General features: G+C 41.4%; 1 protein-coding gene across 3 annotated transcripts; it reads right to left on the bottom strand.

Annotated features, from left to right (window-relative positions):
* Positions 1 to 165: 165 nt before the first annotated feature.
* Positions 166 to 27460, bottom strand: LOC111967387 (macrophage colony-stimulating factor 1 receptor 1). 3 transcript variants are annotated; one of them, XM_023992358.2, is made up of 22 exons: positions 27062 to 27460; positions 26739 to 26921; positions 23573 to 23863; positions 23137 to 23424; positions 22787 to 22923; positions 20495 to 20657; positions 19589 to 19784; positions 17665 to 17780; positions 17365 to 17476; positions 16119 to 16318; positions 15750 to 15841; positions 15430 to 15556; positions 15091 to 15195; positions 14869 to 14979; positions 14564 to 14726; positions 14315 to 14394; positions 14066 to 14175; positions 9044 to 9166; positions 7809 to 7920; positions 7596 to 7695; positions 2416 to 2530; positions 166 to 2238 (listed from the first exon to the last, which is right to left on the bottom strand). In XM_023992358.2, exons 1-22 carry the CDS (start codon positions 27306 to 27308, stop codon positions 2071 to 2073), a joined length of 3339 nt encoding a protein of 1112 aa, XP_023848126.2. In that variant the 5' UTR covers positions 27309 to 27460; the 3' UTR covers positions 166 to 2070. The 3 variants fall into 3 exon arrangements, with proteins under 3 accessions (XP_023848126.2, XP_023848125.2, XP_023848127.1); XM_023992357.2 differs by having other exon boundaries at positions 166 to 2241; XM_023992359.2 differs by having other exon boundaries at positions 166 to 2241; positions 26739 to 26855; positions 27062 to 27215.
* Positions 27461 to 27843: the final 383 nt, after the last annotated feature.

Raw genomic sequence — 27843 nt, forward strand, 5'->3', positions numbered from 1 at the left:
GGTATATCCAAGGGAAGCTAGACGTCTTTATTTAAGTTTCTTATTTTTTTGTTGTTGCATATTGTCTGAATATAATTACACTCCTTCCAAGACCGTACAGTGATTTGGTTAGCAAACAACTAAAAKGATTTAATGACAAAGAATCTATTTTTGGCTTTCAAGCAGTAAAGTGAAAATAAACATACATTTATTCATTTACATTACACCATACATACACTACATACAAATCTCTTTTCTCTAATTTCCACTGCAACAGTATTCAGAATAGCTGCTAACAATCCAAGTAACTGTTATCTGACTTCCAGCTGACATATAGACTAACTGACTTATAGCTTTTGTCTGACATCGTGGTAATTACAGTAGGCAGTATTAGCTGAATGCTACATTCAAAACAATGAAGCAATATTATTGTGCCACAATTCACACGTTTTATCATACTGATGATGAACATCAAAATATTGAGCGGTATAGATATCACAGGGGGTCTGTGGCACCTTAATTGGTAAGGACAGGCTTGTGGTAATGGCTGGAGCAGAATAAGTGGAATGGTATCAAATAAATTGAATAAATCAATCAAATTTATTTATGAAGCCCTTTTTACATCAGCCGATGTCACAAAGTGCTGTACAGAAACTCAGCCTAAAACCCCAAACAGCAAGCAATGCAGATGTAGAAGCACGGTGGCTAGGAAAAATTCCTTAAAGGCCAGAACCTAGGAAGAAACCAAGAGAGGAACCAGGCTCTRAGCCAGTCCTCTTCTGGCTGTGCCGGGTTGAGATTATAACAGTACATGGCCATCAAACACATGTTTGTATTGTCCATACTTGGATCCACATTTTTACTTTCCTTTCATCCTGATCGTTCCCTACCATAGCATATAATGTTACAATGATTTTGCCATTAACATTAATTAGCTACTACTATGGCTAGAGCGTGGAGATGGAAACAACACACATGGTTAAATGGATGTAAATGGCRTCTCAAAATCCATTTCAATGTTTGATTTAGCATGTTTAAGCTGGAATGTGATCCCCGTTTGGTTTGATCTCAGGAACGGCTTATTTTGATGTTGGACATAACCATCATATGTATAAAGAAATGCTTTGTTAATAATAATTATGTTGGTGCTTATGGTTGTCCTATCACACAAGAAAATGTTTTTTTTTTGTTGCATATCCTAACTCTCCCCGAGACACCCACAGAGAGTGGGGTCACAGCCTTGATCAGCCATTATTAATGGTGTCCCTGAAGCAATTGGGGTAGAGCAACCGATTTTTCACCTTGAGGGATTTGAACCAGTGACCTTTCAATTACTGGCCCAACACTCTAATCTCGATGCTGTTCATATATAGGCAAACATTCAAAAATCTGCAATGTTTGCTACTGTCTTGTTGCTGCCTCTGAAAACTGCGTATAGTATGTTAAAAAAAGCTTGTTCAACAATGTAGAAGTGAACCCGCTGACAAACGTGAAATAAAACACCACAGCAGCATTTTTTTCTACAACTAAGAAATCAACAATCTCACCAGAGTGGCAACAAAACAATATGTACGAACAGAGGACATAGCTTGAAGGCTGTGGACAGAACAGTCTGTTCAATCTCACCATAGTGCCAACAGCACAGTATGTACGAACAGAGGAAATAACTAGAAGCCTGTGGACAGAACAGTCTGTTCAGTCAGGGTAGGTCCATCGTTGGTGCATAGACTTAAAAGAGAAAATCTCAAACCATAGAAGAAGAAAAAGTAATGCATGAACATACAATAAGGCATTACATATATTAAGTACATAACTAAGGCACTCTGTGATTAGATCAATTATCTCCTGCGTAAGACATGGTATCTCAAGTCACAGTATATAGCAAGTCACATTACTTTTTCAGCTGCCTGTCTATCTACAAGCCAAAACAGAACTTAAAAATWGCTTTTCAGGCATTCATTGCGTTACGAAAATATCCCAATTCCATTTCTATGGATATACGCTCCTAGAATGATTCTACAGTGAGCAGAAGATAGAATGTTGAAGAATTTCAGATCAGAATGTGGATAGTTTGATCATGCCAGGGAGTTTTCAGCAGAACTGATAGTTATTGGTCTTCATCAGAGGTTGCTCCTCCTCTTCGTGCTCACAGGACTGGTCACAGGAGCCGTCACAAAACTTTGTCTCGTCGTCATCATCATCATCATCACACGGCTCCAACTCCTCAATCACCATGTCCTGTTGCTGGATGTTCTGGTACTGCTGGGAGAGGAGAACACCTAGAAGTTAGGGTACTGCTATCTTCAGATAATTCTTTAGTATGGTCAATCCAGTCTGACAATGGAAGATGTTTTATGTTCTCCTTAGCGTAGATGCTGTTTTATTCTGATAAGAGATATATCTACCATGTTAAACATCCATCTCGCTCTGTGTTACCTGGTCTGGACGTTCGGGCTGTTCCCCGAGGACTCTCTCAATCAGCTGGCTGATTTTACTGAAGGTGGGTCGCTCTGTTGGCTTCAGATTCCAGCACATTTTCATGATCGTATACCTGGTGGGGCATCAAGATCATATTGTTATTGGTCACAATACAGTATTAAAAATACTATATTTTACTACATCATGCAAGGCCCTCAAGCATCATGGAGAATATTGTCTCAATATGGAGCTCTATGGTCTTTCAAACCACTCCATATCCATATCAAATTATACTGAACAAAAATAATAACTCAACATGTAAAGTGTTGGTTTCATGAGCTAAAATAAAAGATCCCAGAAATGTTCCATACCCACAAAAAGCTTATTTGTCTAAAATTCTGTGCACACATTTGTTAACAACCCTGTTAGTGAGCATGTCTCCTTTGCCAAGAGAATACACCCACCTGACAGGTGTGGTATATCAAGAAGCTGATTAAACAGCATGATCATTACACAGGTGCACCTTGTACTGGGGACAATAAAAGGGCACCAAATGTGCTGTTTTGTCACACAACACAATGCCACAGAGTGTGCAATTGGCATGCTGACTGCAGGAATGTCCACCAGAGCTGTTGCCAGAGAATTTTATAATAATTTCTCAACCATAAGAAACCTTCAACGTCATTTTAGAGAATTTGGCAGTATGTCAAACCGGCCTCACAACTACAGACCACGAGTAACCACGCCAGCCAAGGACCTCCACATCCGGCTTCTTTACCTGCGGGGTCGTCTGAAACCAGCCACCCGSACAGCTGATGCAACTGAAGAGTATTTCAATCTGTAATAAAGCCTTTTTGTGGGAAAACTCATTCTGATTGGCTGGGCCTGGCTCCACAGTGGGTGGGCCTGGCTCCACAGTGGGTGGGCCTGGCTCTTAAGTGGGTGGGCCTATGCCCTCCAAGACCCACCCATGGCTGCGCCCCTGCCCAGTCATGTGAAATCCATAGACTAGGGTCTAATGAATTCATTTAAATTCACTGATTTCCTTATATGAACTGTAACTCAGTGAAATCGTGGAAATTGTTGCATGTCAAGTTTATATTTTTGTTCAGTATAACAGGTAAGTAGCTGGTTGAGAAAATGCCAAGAGTGTGCAAAGATACAAGGCAAAGGGTGGCTACAAATCAATATATTTTGATTTGTTTAACACTTTTTTGGTTACTACATGATTCCATATGTGTTATTTCATAGTTATGATGTCTTCACTATTATTTTACAATGTAGAAAATAGTATAAATAAAGAAAAACCCTTGAATGTGTAGGTGTGTCCAAACATTTGACCTGTACTGTATATATATATATATATATACAGTATATATATATATATATGTTTGACTGACATTTATCATTTGGGGTCCAGGGAGGAAGGCTGTCGTTTTATTTGGCTTGTAACCAACCGTGCTATTTATTTTATTTTTTTGCATTGTTTGTAACCTATTTTGTACATATTATGTTGCTGCTACCGTCTCTTATGACCGAAAATAGCTTCTGGACATCAGAACAGCATTTACTCACCTCGAATTGGATGAACAATTTTTCTTTAATGAGTCGGACGGGAACGATATATTCCAACCACCTGAACAGGCCCTCATCCCCGTTATTCGTTGGAGAAAGAAATAGAGATTTTGCGGAAAGAGATCGGGGTGCCTTGTGAGGATCATGCGACGAGTGGCTAATCTGCCTTTGTCATCCGTACTGTTAGCCAACGTTCAATCGCTGGAAAATAAATGGGACGAACTGAAAGCATGTTTAACCTACCAACGGGACATTCAAAATTGTAATAACTTATGTTTCAACGAGTCGTGGCATTAATAACATACCGATGGCGGGTTATACACTCCATTGGCAGGATAGAACAGCAGCCTCTGGTAAGACACSGGGCAGGGACCTATGTACATTTGTAAACAACAGCTGGTGCACGATATCTAAGGTTTTGCTCGCCTGAGGTAGAGTATCTCACGATAAGCTGTAGACCACATTATCTACCTAGAGAGTTTTCATCTGTATTTGTCGTAGCTGTCTACATACCACCACTGACCAATGCTGGCACTTAAACCCCACTCAATGAGCTGTATATCGCCAAAAACAAACAGGATAACGCTCATCCAGAGGCGGCACTCCTAGTGGCCGAGGACTTTAATGCAGGGAAACTTAAATCAGTTTTACCTAATTTTTATCAGCATGTTACATGTGCAACCAGAGGGAAAACAACTCTAGACCACCTTAACTCCATACACAGAGACGCGTACAAAGCTTTCCCTCGCCCTCCATTTGGCAAATCTGACCATAATTCTATCCTCTTGATTCCTGCTTACAAGCWAAAATTTAAGCAGGAATCACCAATGACTCAGTCAATAAGAAAGTGGTCAGATGAAGCAGATTCTAAGCTACAGAACTGTTTTGCTAGCACAGACTGGAATATGTTCCGGGATTCTTCCGATGACATTGAGGRGTACACCACATCAGTCACTGGCTTCATCGATAAGTGCATCGATAACGTCGTCCCCACTGTGACCGTGCRTACATAACCCAACCAGAAGCCATAGATTACAGGAAACATTCATACTGAGCTATCAATCAAATCAAATKTATTTATAAAGCCCTTTTTACATCAGCCRATGTCACAAAGTGCTGTACAGAAACCCAGCCTAAAACCCCCAAACAGCAAAYAATGCAGATGTAGAAGCTAAAGGGTAGAGCTGCCGGTTTCAAGGAGCGGGACTCTAACCCGGAAGCTTACAAGAAATCCTGCTATGCCCTCCAACGAACCATCAAACAGGCAAAGCATCAATACAGGACTAAGATCAAATCGTGYTACACTGGCTCCGACACTCGTCGGATGTGGCAGGCCATGCAGACTATTACAGACTACAAAGGGAAGAACAGCCGAGAGGTGGCCAGTCATAGACCTGACCGTGTGGTGCAAGGACAACAACCTCTCCCTCAACGTGATCAAAACAAAGGAGATGATTGTGGACTATAGGAAAAGGAGGACCGAGCACACCCCCATTCTCATCGACAGGGCTGTTGTGGAGCAGGTTGAGAGCTTCAAGTTCCTTGGCGTCCACATCACCAACAAACTAAGATGGTCCAAGCACACCAAGACAGTCGTGAAGAGGGCACGACAAACCTATTCCCCCTCAGGAGACTGAAAAGTTTTGGCATGGGTCCTCAGATCCTCAAAAGGTTTAACAGCTGCACCATCGAGAGCATCCTGACAGGTTGCATCACTGCCTGGTATGGCAACTGCTCGGCCTCCGACCGCAAGGCATTATACAGAGGGTAGTGCGTACAGCCCAGTACATCACCGGGGCCAAGCTTCCTGCCATCCAGGATCTCTATACCAGGCGGTGTCAGAGGAAGGCCCTAAAAATTGTCAAAGACTCCAGCCACCCTAGTCATAGACTGTTCCCTCTGCTAACACACGGCAAGCGGTACCGGAGCTCCAAGTCTAGGTCCAAGAGGCTTCTAAACAGCTTCTACCCCCAAGCAATATGACTCCTGAACATCTAATCAAATGGCTACCCAGACTATTTGCATTGCCCCCCCCCCCCTTCTCCGCTGCTGCTACTCTCTGTTATTATCTATGCATAGTCACTTTAATAACTCTACCTACATGTACACATTACCTCAAATACCTCGGCACCGTTGCCCCCGCACATTGACTCTGTACCGGTACCCCCTGTTTATAGCCCCGCTATTGTTATTTTACTGCTGCTCTTTAATTATTTGTTATTCTTATCTCTAACTTTTTTAATGTATTTTCTTAAAACTGCATTGTTGGTTGAGGGCTTGTAAGTRAGAATTTCACTGTAAGGTCTACACCTGTTGTATTCAGCACATGTTACAAATACAATTTCATTTGATTTGAATGCTGGGCCGCTATAGACGGCTGGAAAGGCTCTGTCCAGCCAGCTGGTGGTGCTGAAATGGCGGAGGCCACCCAGGCACACACTCTTGTTTTCTTGGCGAAGGCTGTGGTAGCTGTCCTCCTGAATCAATAGTGTGACCATCCAACTGTTTGTTATATACTGTAAATCTATTTTTTATGGACTTTACCAGATAGATATTGCTCTCCTGTTTTTACTGTGATGATTATGAAACACAAACATGTAAAGGTTCTGCTTTACTGTGCTCTATTGTAGCCCTATTTCAATTGTTTATTTAGAGAAGACACACACGCCTATTATCCCGTGCCTTTAAATTATCCCGTGCCTTTAAACATTCTAAAGGTTAGAAGTATCTTCATCCATTGTCCAACTGTTTCATTTACTATAATTGTTTTTAAAACCTTTTAACAATTTTGATGCCTGTTGCTACTGTAAGGTGTACTTTTCACCTGCCACACTTCTGCCGTGTACTACTTAGAACCCTTTTTGACCAAACTTTGGGATTGTATGTATCTAGATGCTACAATGATAAGCATGGTTGATTGTGACGCACAGAGATGCACCCCTCATAAACGCCACCACAGTCCCACCAGTCTTCTCCCTGCCTGGGCTGTGAAATGACGCTGTTCCGGACTCCAGCCTGCTGATCATGTGGCTAACACGCAGAACCATGCCTGACGGAGGACTAACTCACCCCCACACAGAACCATGGTTGATCAAGAACTAACTTACCCCCACACAAAGGGTCCCTGATGACTAGGTTGTAACTCAGTCTCTGTAGCCTCTGTCTATCTTTCTCCGGCCTCACAACACAAATATTCCGGGTAGTGTGATAACCACGGTGAATTGACACTCACAGTTGTGCAGAGCCTCGGGGGAAAAATACACAATTTATTTWTTGTTTCTGTGGTGTTTTTGATGTTTGAGGGGAGCTTTGTAACTTTTTCAATATGGGGCTCAGAGGAAGTAATCTGGAATCAGCCATGCTTAATGCATTAAAGGCACAATAAATATATTTATTTTTATCATAAATGCTGAAAAGGGGGTATGATTGGAATATAGGGGGTCTTTGTTAAGTCTTACAGAAAAATATAAAAGGATATTGTAATATGCATGAATCTGTATCTCAATGAAGCTAGGCTTACTCAGTGGGGAAAAATATGGTGCATTAAATCTTAAAAACTTCCGCCTCGTTTTAGCATGGGGACAAGGTTATTGAAACCTAAAAGCCCTTAATGTGTAACTTACATCTCTGGAGGGGCAAAGTCTGGCCGGGACATTTGATAACCAGACTCTATCATCTTGTAGAATTTGGTGTCCACCAGGATACTGGGGTAGGGGCTCTTTCCTACAGAGAGTAAACAAAACACATGAATACATTTAAGAAGAATGACTGAATGACTTCACCAAAAAGATGTCAAATTCCACTGTGTTTATATATGCATGTTTATGCCAGCTCACCTAGAGAGAAGATCTCCCATAGCAGGATCCCATAGGACCAGACGTCACTCTGGACAGTGTAGAGACAATCAAAGATACTCTCTGGAGCCATCCACTTCACTGGCAGACGSGCCTACAGACACATAGTGTGAGGGAATACATATTAAAATGTGTATATTTAACAGTTTATATTTAATACGCAACACAACCTCAAAGCAAACTACAATTGCCATGACTGCAGGCAACAGAGATATGGAGTGTCTTGACCTTTTCCCCCTAGAGTAGATGTCAGCGCGACGTGTACATCAATTAGCATAATACAAAAGTCCCCATTAAAATATGTCTGTTTAAGCTTGATATATCTGTATATCTGTTTTGCATAGACTGCGTCTCAGTCCACCACATCCGCCCATGTCGGCCTTCCGCATCTGCGGTGGAAGGTGGCAGAGCTACAGTGGTGTTTGTCAGACCAGGAGAACGGTTTAGATTGTTTTAGAAAGTTGAGACTCTCACAAACACGATGGTGTTCTCCGTTTTGCTCTAAGACCCCCACAAGCACCATGGGACTCGTCTGAAGTCGGTACCGCTGATCTACCAACTTCTGTCTGTAATGTCTGAACAGTTTGGGCTCAACACTAACATGACCCCACCATCGAAAGGCGAGACTCTCACAAACACGYACATGTTGATTGTYTTGCTCTAGGACACCCACAAGCATCACAAGACTCGTCTGAAGGTCCCCAGGAACCAGTTTAAAAAWCTGAATGGAAGTATTTTTTATTTATTTAACCTTAATTTAACCAGGAAATAAAGGTATACAGTATACTGTATATGAAAGTAGTTTAGTGCCTAATAAAGGAGCTAAATATGGTTAAACAAAACTATAATAGTTTCCTGATCTTTCTTATATTTCTCAGATATGGGACACTTCCAAACAAACTTTCTTTGATTTAATTTTTACTATCTGTTTTTCCATGTATGAATACGTTATTCAATGTGTTTCTATGGGATAATAGCAGTAAGGTCAAATTCAATGTTTCATCATTTTGGTAAATATTTTTTATACACTGACAAGGGGCCTAAAATTCTAAATTCAAATATCTAAATGATTCTTGGTATGACCATCTTAAAACAATTCCATATAGTTTAGTAGAAACCCAGGCCCGGGCCCTTAGTAAACACGTGAAATAGTTGTTACTGACACACAACATGTTGTTATTGAGGTGGTTGTTCATTTGAGGTTGTTGATTGCTCACATTGCCCTTCACCACATAGTTGGAGTCATTCATGATGTCACGTGCCAGGCCGAAGTCACAGATCTTAGCCACACGGCGGTCAGTCAGGAGAACGTTCCTGGCTGCAACATCCCGGTGAATACACTGAGAGAAAGAGACAGACAGAAGTCACTTATAGTGGCTTACCACAACCTCACAAAGAGCTCTCATCTGTATCCACTGGGCRCACCACATCATTTCAACGTGGAGAATTGGGTAATACTTGCTAGATATGTTGATCAATGAGATTCCAACATATTTTCACCCACTCAAAAAGACAGCCAACAGTTAGTTGAATTCCCAATGTGTTATCACTACGCTTTCCACAATTKAATAAAGGGGTATTGAACTGGAGGTCCATGGCCAAAGCAAAGGTACTGCGAAAATATTTTTTTTAAWTAAAAAGTTGGAAAAATATTTTTGATTTGAAATGTTTTGATAAATAGCGCTAGCAACAACAGAATAAACACATTTTGAATTACATACCTACAGTACAAAAGAGGAAAATATATTATCTATAATGATGTGAACTTTATTTCTCAACTCCTAATATTGAGCAATTTACACTCACTGGAGCTGATCACACTCACTGGAGTATCTCACATATGCCTTGAAAAAGCACCTGCTAATAAGCTACCAGTCAATAGGTTACCAGTCAATAGGTTACCAGTCAACAGGCTACCAGTCAATAGGCTACCAGTCAATAGGTTACCAGTCAATCAGTTTACCAGTCAATAGGTTACCAGTCAATAGGCTTACCAGTCAATAGCGTACCAGTCAATAGGTTACCAGTCAATAGGCTACCAGTCAATAGGCTACCAGTCAAATAAGCTACCAGTCAATAAGCTACCAGTCAATAGGTTACCAGTCAATAGGCTACAGTCAATAGACAAACAGGTTACCAGTCAATAGGTTACCAGTCAATAGGTTACCAGTCAATAGGCTACCAGTCAATAGGCTACCAGTCAATAGGTTACCAGTCAATAGGCTACCAGTCAATAGGCTACCAGTCAATAGTTACCAGTCAATAGTACCAGGCAATAGTACCAGTCAATAGGTACTCAATAGGTTACCAGTCAATAGGCTACCAGTCAATAGGCTACCAGTCAATAGGTTACCAGTCAATAGGTTACCAGTCAATAGGCTACCAGTCAATAGGTTACCAGTCAATAGTTACCAGTCAATAGGCTACCAGTCAATAGGCTACCAGTCATAGGTACAGTCAATAGGCTACCAGGCAATAGGCTACAGTCAATAGGTTACCAGTCAATAGCTACCAGTCAATAGGCTTACCAGTCAATAAGCTACCAGTCAATAATAAGCTTACCAGTCAATAGTTACCAGTCATTAGGTTACCAGTCAATAAGCTACCAGTCAATAGGTTACCAGTCAATAGGCTTACCAGTCAATAGGTTACCAGTCAATAGGTTCCAGTCAATAGGTTACCAGTCAATAGGTTACCAGTCAATAGGTTACCAGTCAATAGGTTACCAGTCAATAAGCTACCAGTCAATAGGTTACCAGTCAATAGGCTACCAGTCAATAGGCTACCAGTCAATAAGCTACCAGTCAATAGCTACCAGTCAATAGGTTACCAGTCAATAGGCTACCAGTCAATAAGCTACCAGTCAATAGGCTTACCAGTCATAGCTACACAGTCAATAGGCTACCAGTCATAGGTTACCAGTCAATAGCTACCAGTCATAAGTTACCAGTCAATAGGCTACCAGTCAATAGGCTACCAGTCAATAGGTTACCAGTCAATAGGTTACCAGTCAATAGGTTACCAGTCAATAGGCTACCAGTCAATAGGTTACCAGTCAATAGGTTACCAGTCAATAGGTTACCAGTCAATAGGTTACCAGTCAATAGGCTACCAGTCAATAGGTTACCAGTCAATAGGTTACCAGTCAATAGGCTACCAGTCAATAGGTTACCAGTCAAAGTGCCAGTCAAAGGTTACCAGTCAATAGGCTACCAGTCAATAGGTACCAGTCAATAGGTTTACCAGTCAATAGGTTACCAGTCAATAGGCTACCAGTCAATAGCTACCAGTCAATAGGTTACCAGTCAATACAGGTACCAGTCAAAGGCTACCAGTCAATAGGTTCCAGTCAACAGGTTTCCAGTCAAAGGTTACCAGTCAATAGGTTACCAGTCAATAGGTACCAGTCAATAGGCTACCAGTCAATAGGCTACCAGTCAATAGGTTACCAGTCAAAATAGCTACCAGTCAATAGGTTACCAGTCAATAGGTTACCAGTCAATAGGCTACCAGTCAATAGGTTACCAGTCAATAGGTTACCAGTCAATAGGTTACCAGTCAATAGGCTACCAGTCAATATTTGTTACCAGTCAATAGGCGCTACCAGTCAATAGGTTACCGTCAAATAGGTTACCAGTCAATAGGTTACCAGTCAATAGGTTACCAGTCAATAGCTACCAGTCAATAGGTTACCAGTCAATAGGTACCATCAATAGGTTACCAGTCAATAGGCTACCAGTCAATAGCGTTACCAGTCAATAGGTGTTACCAGTCAATAGGTTACCAGTCAATAGGTTACCAGTCAATAGGTTACCAGTCAATAGGCTACCAGTCCAATAGTGCTACCAGTCAATAGGTTGCCAGTTCAACAGGTTCCAGTCAACAGTTACCAGTCAATAGGTTACCAGTCATAGGCTACCATCAAAGGTTACCAGTCAATAGGCTACCAGTCAATAGGTTACCAGCAATAAGCTACCAGTCAATAGTTACCAGTCAATAGGTTACCAGTCAATAGGCTACCAGTCAATAGGTTACCAGTCAAATAGGTTACCAGTCAATAGGTTACCAGTCAATAGTACAGTCAAATAGTACCAGTCAATAAGGCTACCAGTCAATAGGTTACCAGTTCAATAGGTTACCAGTCAATAGCGTTACCAGTCAATAGTTACCAGGTCAATAGGCTACCAGTCAATAGGTTACACAGTCAATAGGCTACCAGTCAATAGTACCAGTCAATAGGCTACCAGTCAATAGCTAGTACCAGTCAATAGTTACCAGTCAATAGGTATACCAGTCAATAGGCTACCAGTCAATAGTTACCAGCATAGGCTACCAGTCAATAGGCTACCAGTCAATAGGTTACCAGTCAATAGGCTACCAGTCAAATAGGCTACCAGTGAGGCAAGTACCGCTGGCTGCTGGTAAGCTTTCTTGACTTGGACATTCATTTTTGCCAACACATGGCTAACCTTTGTTTAACCAGCTAATATCTCCTTCTTCGTGAAAATGTGTTTGGCGTTACCTTTCTAGCAATAGGTGTGTAGAGTTCTTGTTTATAATGTGGGGAGATCAACAACAATGAAAAACTATCTACCAAATCTATTCATTTTAAAATGTTGATCACACTCCTTGCCATATAATTCACCTGACATGTGAATTATATGTTTTTTGCTAACATATGACCCCTAAATATATATTCTTTAAATTAAAATAAATACATATGACGGGGGTCACATTTGCCTGGTAACGTATAATGGGAGTCCCTGGGTCACTGGGTTGCCTGGGAGGGGGTCCCTGGGCAAGAAAAGGTTGAAGACCCCTGGTCTAAAAGGTCTGGTGGGGGGCTAGGCCCCCTGTCCATAAGTTGGAGAATGTCACATTTTTCAATGACCTGAAATGTTTTTTTCATGCAATCTAGAGCAATAATCTTTATGCTTAACTCTATGTAAAAAATATATATATATACATACATATATGTGTATATATATATATATATATATTCTTTTATATATAAATGGGACAAATCTGAGGGGGGAGATGCCCGTGTGACCCCTATGGGAAAGAACATGTGGCCATGAATGTGTTACTCATTTTAAGGTTGAATAAATACTGTTACATTAGTTTGTAAGATAGTCATAACATTAGGCTATTTACTGTCTTGCAAAAGTAATATTGACTTGTGTTTGGTTGACAATGCAACCAAATTTCAACATGTAAAGGAGATGTACTGTATCTACTACTTRGATGGTTCYATCTGAGCCACTGGCTTAGTCTTATTAGTTTGTCTACAAATTAATAATTGATATGTTGGATTCAGTCTCCATCTCAAACATCCAAGTGAAAGAATAGGACTAAATCAAATCAAACTTTAAATATACTTTAAATACAGTTTTTATTTGATTGAATCCTATTCTTCAACTTTTGATTTTTGGTTGAGATGGAGACATAAATCTAACATATTTATTATTAACTTGTGRATTCCATTTGAAATCAACCAAAGCTTGAAACCCTAGGCCTATATGTATTGTCTATTTTTAGTTGAATCCTGAGTTGAATTTAAACAATAGCTGTTGATGACTTCCCAAATGTGATAYAGGCCTAAATAGCMTCATTGATGATATATGATTGATAAAGTATGGTTACATTTCATTAGCTCTGTTGAACCTACCCTTTGGAATGACTTCGATAGCAACAGTAAATGTATTAAGTGGAGATCTCTCAACAATCATTCTCACGACAGCACATTGGTAATAGTCAATAACAMATATCAAAGCTAAGCAGGGCTGAGCTTCATTAAAGACCGAATGTATAGCTGTAGATAGATCAATTCCCCCAGCAGGAGGTGCGGCCCAGCCTATTGTTTTTTTCTTATAGGGATATCACRTAAAAAATCTGATGTTTTTTTGAAAGGTACAAATAAAATAAAAATGTATACATGGTTTGTCTTTGTTGAAAATGGGTTGACATAATCCTGTGGGTAACATGTTRCTCTCAAAACAACAAATCCAATGCATTTTCCACGTAGATTACACATCACAATATGTTGACAAATTATGTTGAAACAACATTGATTTAACCAGTTTGTGCCCAGTGGGTAATCTCCACCTGTCAGATGATATTTAAGAAAATATAGTGTGACCAATTATCACCAAACATAATCTCAAACTGTGAAATATGCCTAGTTACACAAGCCTTGTTTCGCAAGCTTTGTTTTGAAACTGTGTGTTGATGTGACTCACGTTCTTGGCGGCCAGGAAGTCCAGACCTTGAGCCACCTGATAGGAGAACCTCAGCAGGTCATCCATGTCCAACGGCCACGAGTCTGGCCCTCCCTCCTCACACAGAGAGTCTGATAGAATAGAATAAAATAGAATAGAATATATCGATGTCCACCCAAATGTCCAACTGAGTCAAAGAACAATACAATGGAGAACTTGTGCAGTGACTGGTGCTTGATARATTAGAAGGTAGTACGACAGATTGTTTACCCAGAGAGGAGTTGACAGGCTGGGGACCAGGCCTCATCTCCAGGTAGCTGTCAGAAGACACACTGGAGATTCCACTGTCACTGGTAGAGGGAGGGGAGGAAGGGATCAGAGGGTGAGGGGGAGGTTCGGGAGGAGGCTAAGCAGACAAAGTGGTTACTTCACCAGGCTGCTGCTATGTATRTTGAATAAAGGTTACTGAGAGTCCACCTGCTTTTTCAGGAGCTTGGTGCATGCCAATATGATCCACACCTTCTGATGAACTGTTTCTCCTCACAGACGTTCTTGTAGTCGCTGGTCTCTTCTAGTACCTCTGGCATGTTCATGACAAAGTTCAGGAAGGTCTCCTGCTTGTGTCGCAGGAAGTTCAGAAGGTCTCCATGACTACAGTACTCGGTGATCACCAGTACGGGTCCTTAGAGAAGATTAATGGATATTCTTTTATATAAATTGAGAGATTTTAAACTTCCAAATATACTGTATTTTTTAAGCTAAATATTTTGTTTCAAATACATATGTATTTTCCATGCATTTTATGGAGAGTGCTTTGTTCTCACCTGCCTGAGTGCAGGCTCCCAGCAGGTTGACAATGTTCTTGTGCTGTCCCAGGTGACTCAGGATCTTCAGCTCTGACATCAGAGCCTCTCTCTCATCTGAGTGGGCCCTGGCTGCAGAGAGAGAGAAATTACCCTGTACCGCTCAGATCACAGCCATTTTAGCAGACTTTAATCAAYTCTACTCCTGGATTAAAAAGCGTTCTCTTTTCAATGGATTCTGACCTTTGAGCATCTTGACAGCCACTCGTATCGCATTGTCGTCCTCCCCCAGACCATAAGCTGTGGCCTCCACCACCTTCCCAAAGGCCCCGGCTCCTAGGATCTTCCCTGCAGGTCACACAGCCAACATCACTTACAAATGTAACTGTAAGTCAATATACTTTCTTTTCGTAAGGAAATACAATTTATAGTTGTACATTTATTTGAGATTCCATGCATTCTCCAACCAGCAAGCACTGCCTTTTCAAATCAAGATACAATGTATTACCCAAGAGTGGAAGATCTAACTCCAAAGTACCAAACCACTGCAGTTTAAGAAAAGTTTAAGAAAAGGTCACAAACCTAACTTGAGCTTGTCCCTGGGAAACTCCCACTTTTCATTGTACGGCAGCTGACTTGGGTCGATAAAGGTGTAGTTGTTTCCATCACTGGCCTGGATGATCTTCCACCGGATCTCATATCTCGGTTTCTGCAAAGGGAAGGAAATTTTCATTAGTCAATCATTTGAATAACTAAACGGAAACAATGATTTGAAACTAGAGATATTTGTGAATACTCTATTCATGGATATATCCATTTGTTACCTAGGTTTATTTTAGATGAGATTGCATACTGGTCTCTCAGTGTATTTTGTATATGGTAGAGGCTGTTGTGTGTCCTACCTGCTTGTACTTGTAGAGCAGGATGATGAGTAGCAGGATGAGGAAGGCGAGAACACCAGCTGCTCCCGATAGGGTGGAGGTGAACACTTTATCTATCCAATCAGAGAGCAGACGGAGAGTCAGGAGGGAGAGTGTAGATGACACTCGGAATGTTCTATGTATAATGGTTTTGGAATGGGTTTATGTGGAACTGAGGAAGTATAGCTGTAGCTAAAGTAACAGATTATGTGTATCTGAATCAACAAATGAACGGACAGTTCATGTACAGTTCATGTRCTTGACTACGATGACACAGAAACAAGGAGTGTGAACTAAGGATTAGACAGTAACCATGAGGATAGCCATGGATGACTGTGTTTTGACTCTTACCGGAAACTTCCATGGCGAAGGTGTCTTTGCCAACTCCGGCCAGGTTGAAGGCGACACACTCCACGGTCATCCTACGGTTGGACGGTCCCACGGTCAGGACGCTCTCGACTTCGACCGGCCCGTACTCCTCCCTCTGGACCTCCACCGTCTGGGCCAGGAGAGGAGCAGGCATCTGGAGACCTGTGTTGTTCTCATTGCACCTGTTCTCATAGAAAGGGATAGAGATAGGTTGACTTCCCCATTTAGTTATGAYATCCAATACGTTATTATATAAAACAATAGTAGTGATGTTCTGCGAAGAGTGCCTTTTGATATTTTAAGTAGAAATTGGGCACCAATATTGAATTTTAAAGCCTGTTATATTAAATGTAGTGCCGTTTAACATAGACAACATGGAGAATTTTTACATCTGATTTTTAATATGTATAAAGACTGACATGTGCCTCAGTGCACCTTCTGTGACTTCTTGGTCAATTTTAACCCACTTCATTCCAACATTTCCCCAAGCTATTTTGTTGGTTTGACAGAGTCATTTCTGAAGATTATTATTTATTTTGTGTCATTCATATGTCCCTCATTTTAATGTCAACCCTGTCACGTGAATTGAACTCTCATTTTAACATGGTGAAACTGTTCCTTTTTTTTCAAAAGGAACAAACATCTAATAATCAAAACATCATGTAAAAGCAGGTGAGCTGGTTCGACTCTTTCTGGCAATTTTCAGCTATGTTGTGGTGGAAAACTGAGCGGGTCAAGCATAACACGTYAACCGTGTTACCAATAGATGGATAGGCTAGAAAAGTTTTAACAATACTTTTTGGGGGGTGAAGTTTGCATTCAATTGCCACTCGCTGTTGCACACAACAAGCTTCCATTCCCACTGTCACAATGGGGTTTATGATTGATTTAAGATGAAGTCGTCAACCCTGATATGGTCAACCCTGTTACGGTCAACCATTACTTTATTTGGCACTTAATAGGCACTTACTGAAGTCATTTTTGTAATTTAACATCTTGCGATGGGAAAACATGTTTTTTATGAAGTTGAACATGTGCTCTTTATGATTTTTTATTTTTTTTTACCAAGTTACACTTCTCAAAAGGCATCGAATTGGTGGAATGATCCATTATACCTATTTAGTCTCTCCTATCATCAATGATGCGTATGTCTGTGCTTATTAAGTCTCTATTTTACCACAGCAATATCATTCCACTGCCCTCTAGTAACCCCCATGCAAACACTTACGTGGCTCTGATTCCAGAGCACTGGTACCAGAGGATGATGGGAGCAGGATAACCGAATGACGTACACATGAGGCTGGTGATGTTCTCCCATCTCACCACGGCAACCGGCTTCTCTGCCAATCACGAGAGAGCATGGTTAAATAAACAATGTTTTAAATACAGATACAGATAGTCAATAGATGCCTTGATAAAACGTGTATTCCTCAGAGAGTTGTTGTATGAACTGACGCAGTGCATCTGTATCATTATGTCTGTGTGATAGATATTCAATAGATATTCAAACTACTGATAATTTACTCACGATACATTTGGACTTGGAATGTGATGGATGCGTTGGCCATGGCACTGCTGGCATAGAAGGTGTACTGGCCTTGCTCTTGTGCAATCATTCTCTTTAGCAGCAGGGTAGCGGAATACCTGAGGGGAAACCAGGCAGGATCTGTTGTAGCACCACTAGAGATCTAACCACTGGAGAGCTAACCACTGGACAGTGTGTAAAGTACTTGAGAAAAAATACTTTAAAGTACTACTTAAGTMGTTTTTTKGGGTATCTGTACTTTACTATTTATATTTTTGACTACTTTTACTTTTACTTCACTACATTCCTAAAGAAAATAATGTACTTTTTACTCCATACATTTTCCCTGACACCCAAAAGTACTCATTACATGTTGAGTGCTTAGCAGGACAGGAAAATGGTCCAATTCACACACTTATCAAGAGAACACATGGTCATCCCTACTGCCTCTGATCTGGCTGACTCACTAACCACAAATGCATCGTTTGTAAATTATGTCTGAGTGTTAGTGTGTACCCCTGGCTATCCTTACATTTTAAAAACAAGAAAATGGTGCTGTCTGGTTTGTTTTATAGAAGCAATTTGAAATGATTTATACTTTTACTTTTGATACTTAAGTATATTTAGAATCAAATACTTTTAGACTTTTACTCAAGTAGTATTTTACTGGCTGACTTTCACTTTTAATTGAGTAACTTTCTATTAAGGTATCTATACTTTTACTCAAGTATGTCAATTGGGTACTTTTTCCACCACTGCCACTGGAGTCTAACCACTGGAGATATAACCACTGGAGATCTAACCACTGGAGTCTAACCACTGGAGTCTAACCACTGGAGTCTAACCACTGGTCAACCACTGGAGATCTAACCACTGGAGATATAACCATTGGAGATCTAACCACTGGAGATCTAACCACTGGAGATCTAACCACTGGAGTCTAACCACTGGAGTCTAACCACTGGAGATATAACCACTGGAGATCTAACCACTGGAGTCTAACCACTGGAGATCTAACCACTGGAGATCTAACCACTGGAGTCTAACCACTGAGTCCTAACCACTGGAGATCTAACCACTGAATATAACCACTGGAGTCTAACCACTGGAGATCTAACCACTGAGATCTATAATCCACTGGGATCTAACCATGGAGTCTAACCACTGAATAGCTAACCACGTGAGATCTAACCACTGAAGAATACGTAAACACTGGAGAATCTAACCACTGAGAATCTAACCATGAATAGCTAACCAACCACTGGAAGATCATAACCACGGGAGATCTAACCACTGAATCTAGAGATACTAACCACTGGAGTGATCTAACCACTGGAGATCTAACCACTTGAACAATCTAACCACTGGAGTCTAACCACTGGAGATCTAACCACTTGAGATATAACCACTGGAGTCTAACCACTGAATAGCTAACCACTGGAGGTCTAACCACTGAACAGCTAACCACTGGAGTCTAACCACTGGAGTCTAACCACCAGGCTCAATTGTTACCGCATATAGAAAGAGGGGGAGCCGGCTGGTGAGCTAGATTACTGGAGCTCTTTGACAAAAGAGCAATGAGTGCAGATGGTGTGATGTGCTGAAAACTACATCATGGTTCTCCTCAGACTGTTGCTACTATGCCTCATCACGGAGGTAAAACATTACAGAAGCTCCTTCCTTCTGGTTTCATAGTACAGAACTCTCTGGACCGCTGAGTTTTTGCCAGATGAACTAATAAACTTCTGCTGCTGCTTACCAATTCTACATTTTTACTATGAACAAGTCAGCTTCTGATCTGTGAACATTTCACATTGACACTGTCTCACACCCTTTTTCTGTTGCTGCGCTTTTGTCCAACAGGCCCAAATGTCTTCCCAATACAGCCGCTTCATTCAGTCAGTTTCCTTCACCTTGTTGTGCTCACCTGTTGTTGTAGCGTGTGAAGATGTGTTCCTGTGTGGGCGAGGACGTTGGGGTGTCCCAGCTCTGGGCTATGATCTGGGGGTACGCCTCGATCAGGACACAGAGCTTCAGGTCCTCCCCCTCGTTCACCTCAATGGACAGGCCTTGGTGGGCTAGCTTGGAGGACAGCTGGGGGGACAGACGGATGTAGGGCTCCTCTGGACAGGAACACAGAGAAACATGGAAGAGTTATATTCAAGGTTAGCCAGGGTTGTATTCCTTAGGCACCAAACCAAAGAAAATGGAAAATATAGATTTTCCTTTCCTTGTAAAACCTTTTGCTGCAGTTTGCCCTAAGGAATACAATCCAGTTCTGTGACTGGAATGTGTTCTATTATACAATGGGATTGTCTAATCCTGGATGCTGGTTGGTTATAACCACGGTTGTCTTTTTCATGGCTGTTGTCTATTGAGACGTTGATCAATGAGATAACAACCTATATTCACCTACTCAAAAAGACAGCCAAAATGTTGTTGAATTTCCAATGTGTTATCAATATGCTTTTTACCATCTCAAAACCACAACCAAATTCCAATGGAAAAACAATGTCAGATTTTTTATTTAGTTGTCACCCAAATGTTTATCACTATGCTTTCAACCATTTAAAATCACATCAATGTTAAAATGTGAATATAATGTCAGATATTTTGTTTATTTATACAACAGATGAATGTGTTATCACTATGCTTCATCTAATAACAGAACCAACTGACCTGGATTGCAATTGAGATTCTATTAAAAGTACATGGTGCAAATGATCAGGGCTGTTTCGAACATGCAGCAGGTTGGGAGATTGGGAACTTATCTGGGCTAGCTAAAGCCAACTTCATAAAATTGGTGGAACGACACAGTTATTCATTAACTAACCTACGACCAGCAGGTAGGTGGCAGAGCTATTGACTCCAGCCTCATTGGTTCCGGTGCAGGTAATGTTCCCTGTGTCTGACTGGTCTACTGCTGGGATGGTCAGGATGCTCTCAATGTCCAGACGGCTGTCCTTAGACTGGACATTCTCCTCTATGGTGGATCTCTGTAAGAAGAGACAGGAAACTTTTTTTATCACGAAGACCTATTATCATGCAATTTGTTTTGGCCAACTCTGGGATAGAGCTACAGCTTGTGACACAGTGGAACAAATAGGTTGTTTCAGAAACTTTGACAGTGGAACAAATAGGTTGTTTCAGAAACTCTGACAGTGGAACAAATAGGTTGTTTCAGATTACAAATAGGTTGTTTCAGAAACATCTGACAGTGGAACAAAATAGGTTGTTTCAGAAACTCTGACAGTGGGAACAATAGGTTGTTTCAGAAACTCTGACAGTGGAACAATAGGTTGTTTCGAAACTCTGACAGTGGAACAAATAGGTTGTTTCAGAAACTCTGACAGTGGAACAAATGGGTTGTTTCAGAAACTCTGACAGTGGAACAAAATAGGTTGTTTCAGAAACTCTGACAGTGGAACAAATAGGTTGTTTCAGAAACTCTGACAGTGGAACAAATAGGTTGTTTCAGAAACTCTGACAGTGGAACAAATAGGTTGTTTCAGAAACCTGACAGTGGAACAAATAGGTTGTTTCAGAAACTCTGACAGTGGACAAAATAGGTTGTTTCAGAAACTCTGACAGTGGAACAAATAGGTTGTTCGAAACTCTGACAGTGGAACAAATAGGTTGTTCAGAACTCTGACAGTGGAACAAATAGGTTGTTTCAGAAACTCTGACAGGAACAAATAGGTTGTTTCAGAAACTCTGACAGCGGAACAAATAGGTTGTTTCAGAAACTCTGACAGGGAACAAATAGGTTGTTTCAGAAACTCTGACAGTGGAACAAATAGGTTGTTTCAGAAACTCTGACAGTGGAACAAATAGGTTGTTTCAGAAACTCTGACAGTGGAACAAATAGGTTGTTTCAGAAACTCTGACAGTGGAACAAATAGGTTGTTTCAGAAACTCTGACAGTGGAACAAATAGGTTGTTTCAGAAACTCTGACAGCGAGACAAATAGGTTGTTTCAGAAACTCTGACAGTGGAACAAATAGGTTGTTTCAGAACTCTGACATGGAACAAATAGGTTGTTTCAGAACTCTGACAGGGACAAATAGGTTGTTTCAGAAACTCTGACAGTGGAACAAATAGGTTGTTTCAGAAACTCTGACAGCGGAACAAATAGGTTGTTCAGAAACTCTGACAGTGGAACAAATAGGTTGTTTCAGAAACTCTGACAGCGGAACAAATAGGTTGTTTCAGAAACTCTGACAGTGGAACAAATAGGTTGTTTCAGAAACTCTGACAGCGGAACAAATAGGTTGTTTCAGAAACTCTGACGTGGAACAAATAGGTTGTTTCAGAACTCTGACAGCGGAACAAATAGGTTGTTTCAGAAACTCTGACAGTGGAACAAATAGGTTGTTTCAGAAACTCTGACAGTGGAACAAATAGGTTGTTTCAGAACTCTGACAGCGGAACAAATAGGTTGTTCAGAAACTCTGACAGCGGAACAAATAGGTTGTTTCAGAAACTCTGACAGTGGAACCAAATAGGTTGTTTCAGAAACTCTGACAGCGAACAAATAGGTTGTTTCAGAAACTCTGACAGTGGAACAAATAGGTTGTTTCAGAAACTCTGACAGCGGAACATAAGAGTTGTTTCAGAAACTCTGACAGTGGAACAAATAGGTTGTTTCAGAAACTCTGACAGCGGAACAAATAGGTTGTTTCAGAAACTCTGACAGGTGGAACAAATAGGTTGTTTCAGGAAACTCTGACAGCGGAACAAATAGTTGTTTTCAGAAACTCTGACAGTGGAACAAAATAGGTTGTTTCAGAAACTCTGGCAGCGGAACAAATAGGTGTTTCAGAAACTCTGACAGTGGAACAAATAGGTTGTTTCAGGAACTCTGACAGCGGAACAAATGGTGTTTCAGAAACTCTGACAGCTGAACAAATAGTTGTTTCAGAAACTCTGACAGTGGAACAAATATGGTTGTTTTCAGAAACTCTGACAGCTGGAACAAAATAGGTTGTTTCAGAAACTCTGACAGGAACAAATAGGTTGTTTCAGAAAACTTCTGACAGCGGAACAACAGCGGAACAAATAGGTTGTTTCAGAAACTCTGACAGTGGAACAAATAGGTTGTTTCAGAAACTCTGACAGTGCTTGCCTTCTTGGAGCTGTAATTCCAGGTGACGTTGTAGTTGAAGTTAGGGTTGTGTGTGGTGCAGTGGATTCTCAGCTTCTCTCCCACGATACGAACATACTCATCCTTCTCCAGGAATACGTAAGGTGGGAAACGCAGCCCTGGACACAGAGGGAACCAGATACACGACATGTATAATCAAGTAACATGCACATGCTCCTTTTTCAATTAAACTCAATTTTGAAAATATCCAATTTGTACACATTGTACAGTACAGTACGAACCATGGGCCTGATCAAGTTTGTACAGTATGCTTTGACTTAGGTCTGGTCACTTTATCTAAAGTATCCCTCCACAACACTCAACCTACTCACTTTGAATGATGTTGATGGAGAAAGCCTTGGAGGTCCTCTCCACCCCGTGGAGCTTGGCGCTGCAGACATAGTCCGCGTTGTAGCTGGGTTGGAGGTTGCRGATAAGGATGCCTCTGCGGGGGTCTGCTGTGTAGTTCATGCCTGGGGGTACGGAGGTGCAGTTGTCCATGCGGAGCCCCAGGTCTGTAGCCTCTGGGTCAGTTAGCAGGCAGGGGAGCAGATAGTTCTCCCCCTCCTTCCTCACCACACTCAGGGACGTGCTGCTGGTCCAAAATAGGTTGTCTGGGTCTGATGGAGAAGGTGGGATGTGTTAGAATGAGAGATACTGGAGAGATACRCAAACAAAACCATGCCCCCAAGACTTTTAAAATCAAAATCATCACTCTCTCTACAGGTATGGTAAATGAACAGCAACTCAGTACTCTTCTGAGCTTACCTTTCACGTACACGTGCACTGTAGAAAACAAGTCCTGGCCCTTAACTTTCACACTGGTATATTCACACTTATAGGTCCCAGTGTGTTCTGCAGAGGGACGGTCCACCCTGAAGGTTCTGACTCTCCCCTTGACCTTGGAGATGAAGCGCTTGTGTTTGGCCAACCGGGTCAGCCAGTTGACTGGCCCATCACCCTCACACCTCAGGACTAATGGGGTGCCAGGATTCAGTACTACCTCAGGCCCAACCACAAGTTGAGAGTTGAGCTTGATGACAGGATGCCGCCATTGTGCTGAGGTAAACAGAGACCAGAGATGTTAAAACTCCATCACTATATTGGGCTGTTTGTATTGTTATTATAGCAGTACATGGACATACACTTTAATGGTTAGGACGGACTGCCTCTTGACCATGTGAACAGACCAGGAAACTCAAAACATGGTTAAATCAATTGGTGTTCATCAACTCAACTCAGATGACTATTTCTTTCTGTTTTGACCTTTCCTATAAGACCGAGGAGAACTGAAAGTCGYCCTGGTCACTCTGCGTTAAACAGTTAACTTGGACACTGCAAATTGAGGAAACACATTGCAGAGCTGGCCCTAAAGGAGAGGTCTCACTCCCTCTCTCACTTCTGCTTTCCAGCTCTGTATCTATGTCATGATGAAAGGAGACTTACTAACTAGCAATGATCCCACCATGCAAAGTCTCCTATAGACTACCCATACCCTCTTATTGCCTTGCCCTTCTACACCCTCAAACACAAGAAAAAAACAAACAAAGAGTTGACTTCTCTTCCAAAAACAGAAAGGACAGATGGAGACAGAGGGAGATAGAAGGAGCTATATGGGGTGTAAAGACCATGGAGATGTTCTCCCTTGGGGTGTGACAAAGCTAACTGCTGCCTGGTGACACACAGAGAAACAATGCCTTCTTTGAGACACTCCGACAACTTATTGGGGTCAAGGGGGTTTCAAGAACTTCAAGACAAATCTCCAGTAGAATATGGCTTTAAAGGACATTTATATTTGTTTTCTTCATTTAACTCTCTAAAACCTAATTTGGGCTTTCTCATGGTGCAGTTTTATTCAGCATTCACTCTACTGTATTTGGCAACCATGAAGCAGATGAAACATCACCATGAAACATCTCAACACTACAGTAGCCTAAGTGTTCCCTCCATTTGTTCTGACATGTAAAGTTTGTTTCTTGTTTTATCTCAAAGCAGAACTGAGATTTGTTGTTCGGCAGACTTATTTATCACAGTCCACAGCTCAACCTTAGAGGGTCAGAGGGAGGGGGCTGTTCTTGGTTTTGTGCCATTCAGCATTCTGGGTCCAGATTTCCTGATAACATTACACACCACCTTCCTATGGACTCCAAGTATACTAGCTGCCTATCAAATACAATGTGGTACAATGGAGCAAGACCTCAGCCATATGTACAGGACAGTACTGTCCTACATATGATTGTTCATATTCAAGACCTCAGYCATATGTACAGGACAGTACTGTCCTACATATGATTGTTCATTTTCAAGACCTCAGACACATGCTTCTTTCATATGTTGTCTGAGCAATGTGATGTGACATTTAAAGGGGCAATCTGCAGTTGCTACACCCATTTTTGGAGTAACAAATCAATGATATTGTCACGTTCCTGACCTGTTTTCTCTTGTTTTGTATTTATTTAGTATGGTCAGGGCGTGAGTTGGGTGGGTTGTCTATGTGTTGTTTTCTATGTTGGGGTTTTGTGCGTTCGGCCTGGTATGATTCTCAATCAGAGGCAGCTGTCAATCGTTGTCMCTGATTGAGAATCATACTTAGGCAGCCGGGGTTCACGTGTGTGTTTGTGGGTGTTTGTATTTCGTGTCAGTGTTCGTGCCACACGGGACTGTCTTTCGGTTTGATTCGCTTTTGTTATTTTGTTTCGTGTAGTGTTCAGTTTATTGTTAATAAATCATGGACACTTTCCACTCTGCGTCTTGGTCCGATCCCTACACCTCCTCTTCAGACGAAGAGGAGGAAATCTGCCGTTACAGATATGTACTCATTGATTCTTGAAGAATATACCTTAGAAATGCCCCATGAGCTAAGTTCAACTGTCATACTCCATCAGCCCACATAAAAAAATCTACAGTTTACTATATAATGCTACAGAACTTACTATAGAATTCTGTAGTAAACTGTTTTATACTGTAGAATACTATAATACACACTGTAGTAAACCTCGATCATGTGTGTACTTACTATAGAATGCTGTATACTGTAGAACACTATAGTAAATACTACAGTATTACCCCCTCCCCAAAACACTGTAGTAAATGCTACAATAATGTCTGCAATAACACTACAGTAAATAATACAATATACTACCTTCTGCAAAACACTACAATAAATACTACAGTATACTACAATCTGCAAAACACTACATTAATTACTATTTACTAGTACTTTTTTACTACAGTATTTATACTATAGTTAACTGTAAATACTAAATACTACAGTATTGACTTTAGTCCGCAAAAACAATACATTGAATACTACAGTATTCATACATGTACCGTAGTATACTATAGTATTTTTTCATGTGGGAGAACCCAAAATTGAGCTTGGTTTACTCCAATGTTTGTAAACAATGTAAATGTAAACAAGCACTAAATAGCCTCAAACCATGGTTAAAAATATAATTTTGATATCATGGATGGTCAGTCCTTGCATCCATAGCCATGTCTATTGCTTTGAGAGTGGCTACATTTCTCCAGCCAATAATAGTAGCGGGGGAAAAGTGTTGTTATTGTTTTAACTGCTGAATTGGAGCTTTAAATTGCATTTTTAGTCAGGCATTATCCACGTAAAAGTATGGAGGACACAAGAGCTGCATTAAATACAATGTCAAAAATACTACCGAGTGGCCCGTGTGGTCCAGCTGTTACACACGTATGCCAGAGGGTTCAAATCAGGCCCACCTCCCCTTTGACTCCCCCTCCCACTATCTCCCCTGTCTTTCCAAACTTTACTATCTATTCAAAAAAGCAAAATAATTACAAAAGGAGTGGGACTGCTCCACTCCTTCAAATAAAAAAGCACCTTTAAACAACACAACCAAACCAAGTCATGAACCTGAATCCCAATATAATCCACTACAAAACAGGTGTTGAGTCTTACCTTGAGCTGCAGTGGGCAGGATCCCCAGCAGAAAGGCCAGGTACAGCACCATCCTGGATCTTCTCCAGCTCTGTGTCTCGCTGTATGTCTGTATGTCTCGGAGTGTTGTTATTGCGTCTGTGGTCAAGGAGAGAAATGAGGAGTCATCAGGTTGGAGCTCTGCTGTCATACACTTCTTCTTTTCTAAGGACGAGTGGGAAAACAAAACGTACAGGATTTGTCACTTTGAAATCTGGAAATATAGACCATACCTTACTGAAATCCTATTCAAATGTGATTTGAACATGGCTAAGATTGGAAACATCAGATGAACTCTACTGTACCTGTAGATGTCTTCAGCGCCGTGGTAAGATCTGACCTCACCAAGCTGTATGGGTCCAACATCCAGGAGCGAGAGAAGTCCCGCCAACCCTGTTTCTCTTCTGTCTCTGTCTCTCTTAGTCTGACCCGCAGACAGTAAAAGAGATATAAACAGACAGACGGACAGGCAGAGGTGTCACGCTCCSCGCTAATGACCATGCGTCTCGGTTTGGTTAGCAAACAGTCCGGCCCTCCCAATCCTAATGCCATGGTGCTGAGAGCTGAGACTAATCTCCTGTGATGATGGTCACACTGCTACACTGCTGCCTAGCCTGCCGGCCTAGCCCCAGCCCCAGCCTGTTCCAGCCAGCCCCAGCCCAGGCCTCCATGGTCCTCAGCCACAAGTGGAGCAGAGGGCTGGGGCTTCTGGGAGGACAGTAAAAGACCTCTTTGATGGCCCTCAGAATGGAACCAGGGAATAGAGAGAGTGTGTGTGTGTGGGGTGGGGGGTGGGGGGGGGGCGTTCTGCTGAAGGCTCGAAAAAGAGAGGCTTTGATAGGACTGGTTTATAACGGATGATATAAGTCTAGCTGGGCTTGGGGAAGTTTGTTTGGATTTGCTGATTCTCAACAGCTAGCTCTTTGAGTTAGGCTCAATTCATGTGGGGACGTTTTATCTCTTCTACATTGATTGAATAAAGCCAAAGCATTAAAAGACGAGTCTGAGTAGAAAGCACGTGTTGTTGTTGAAGTTATGACAGCTGAACAACACAATTCATATTTTCTGTTAAATAGCAGTACCCTGC

Source organism: Salvelinus sp. IW2-2015, linkage group LG8, assembly GCF_002910315.2.
Source record: "Salvelinus sp. IW2-2015 linkage group LG8, ASM291031v2, whole genome shotgun sequence".
Taxonomy (NCBI): Eukaryota; Metazoa; Chordata; class Actinopteri; order Salmoniformes; family Salmonidae; genus Salvelinus; species Salvelinus sp. IW2-2015.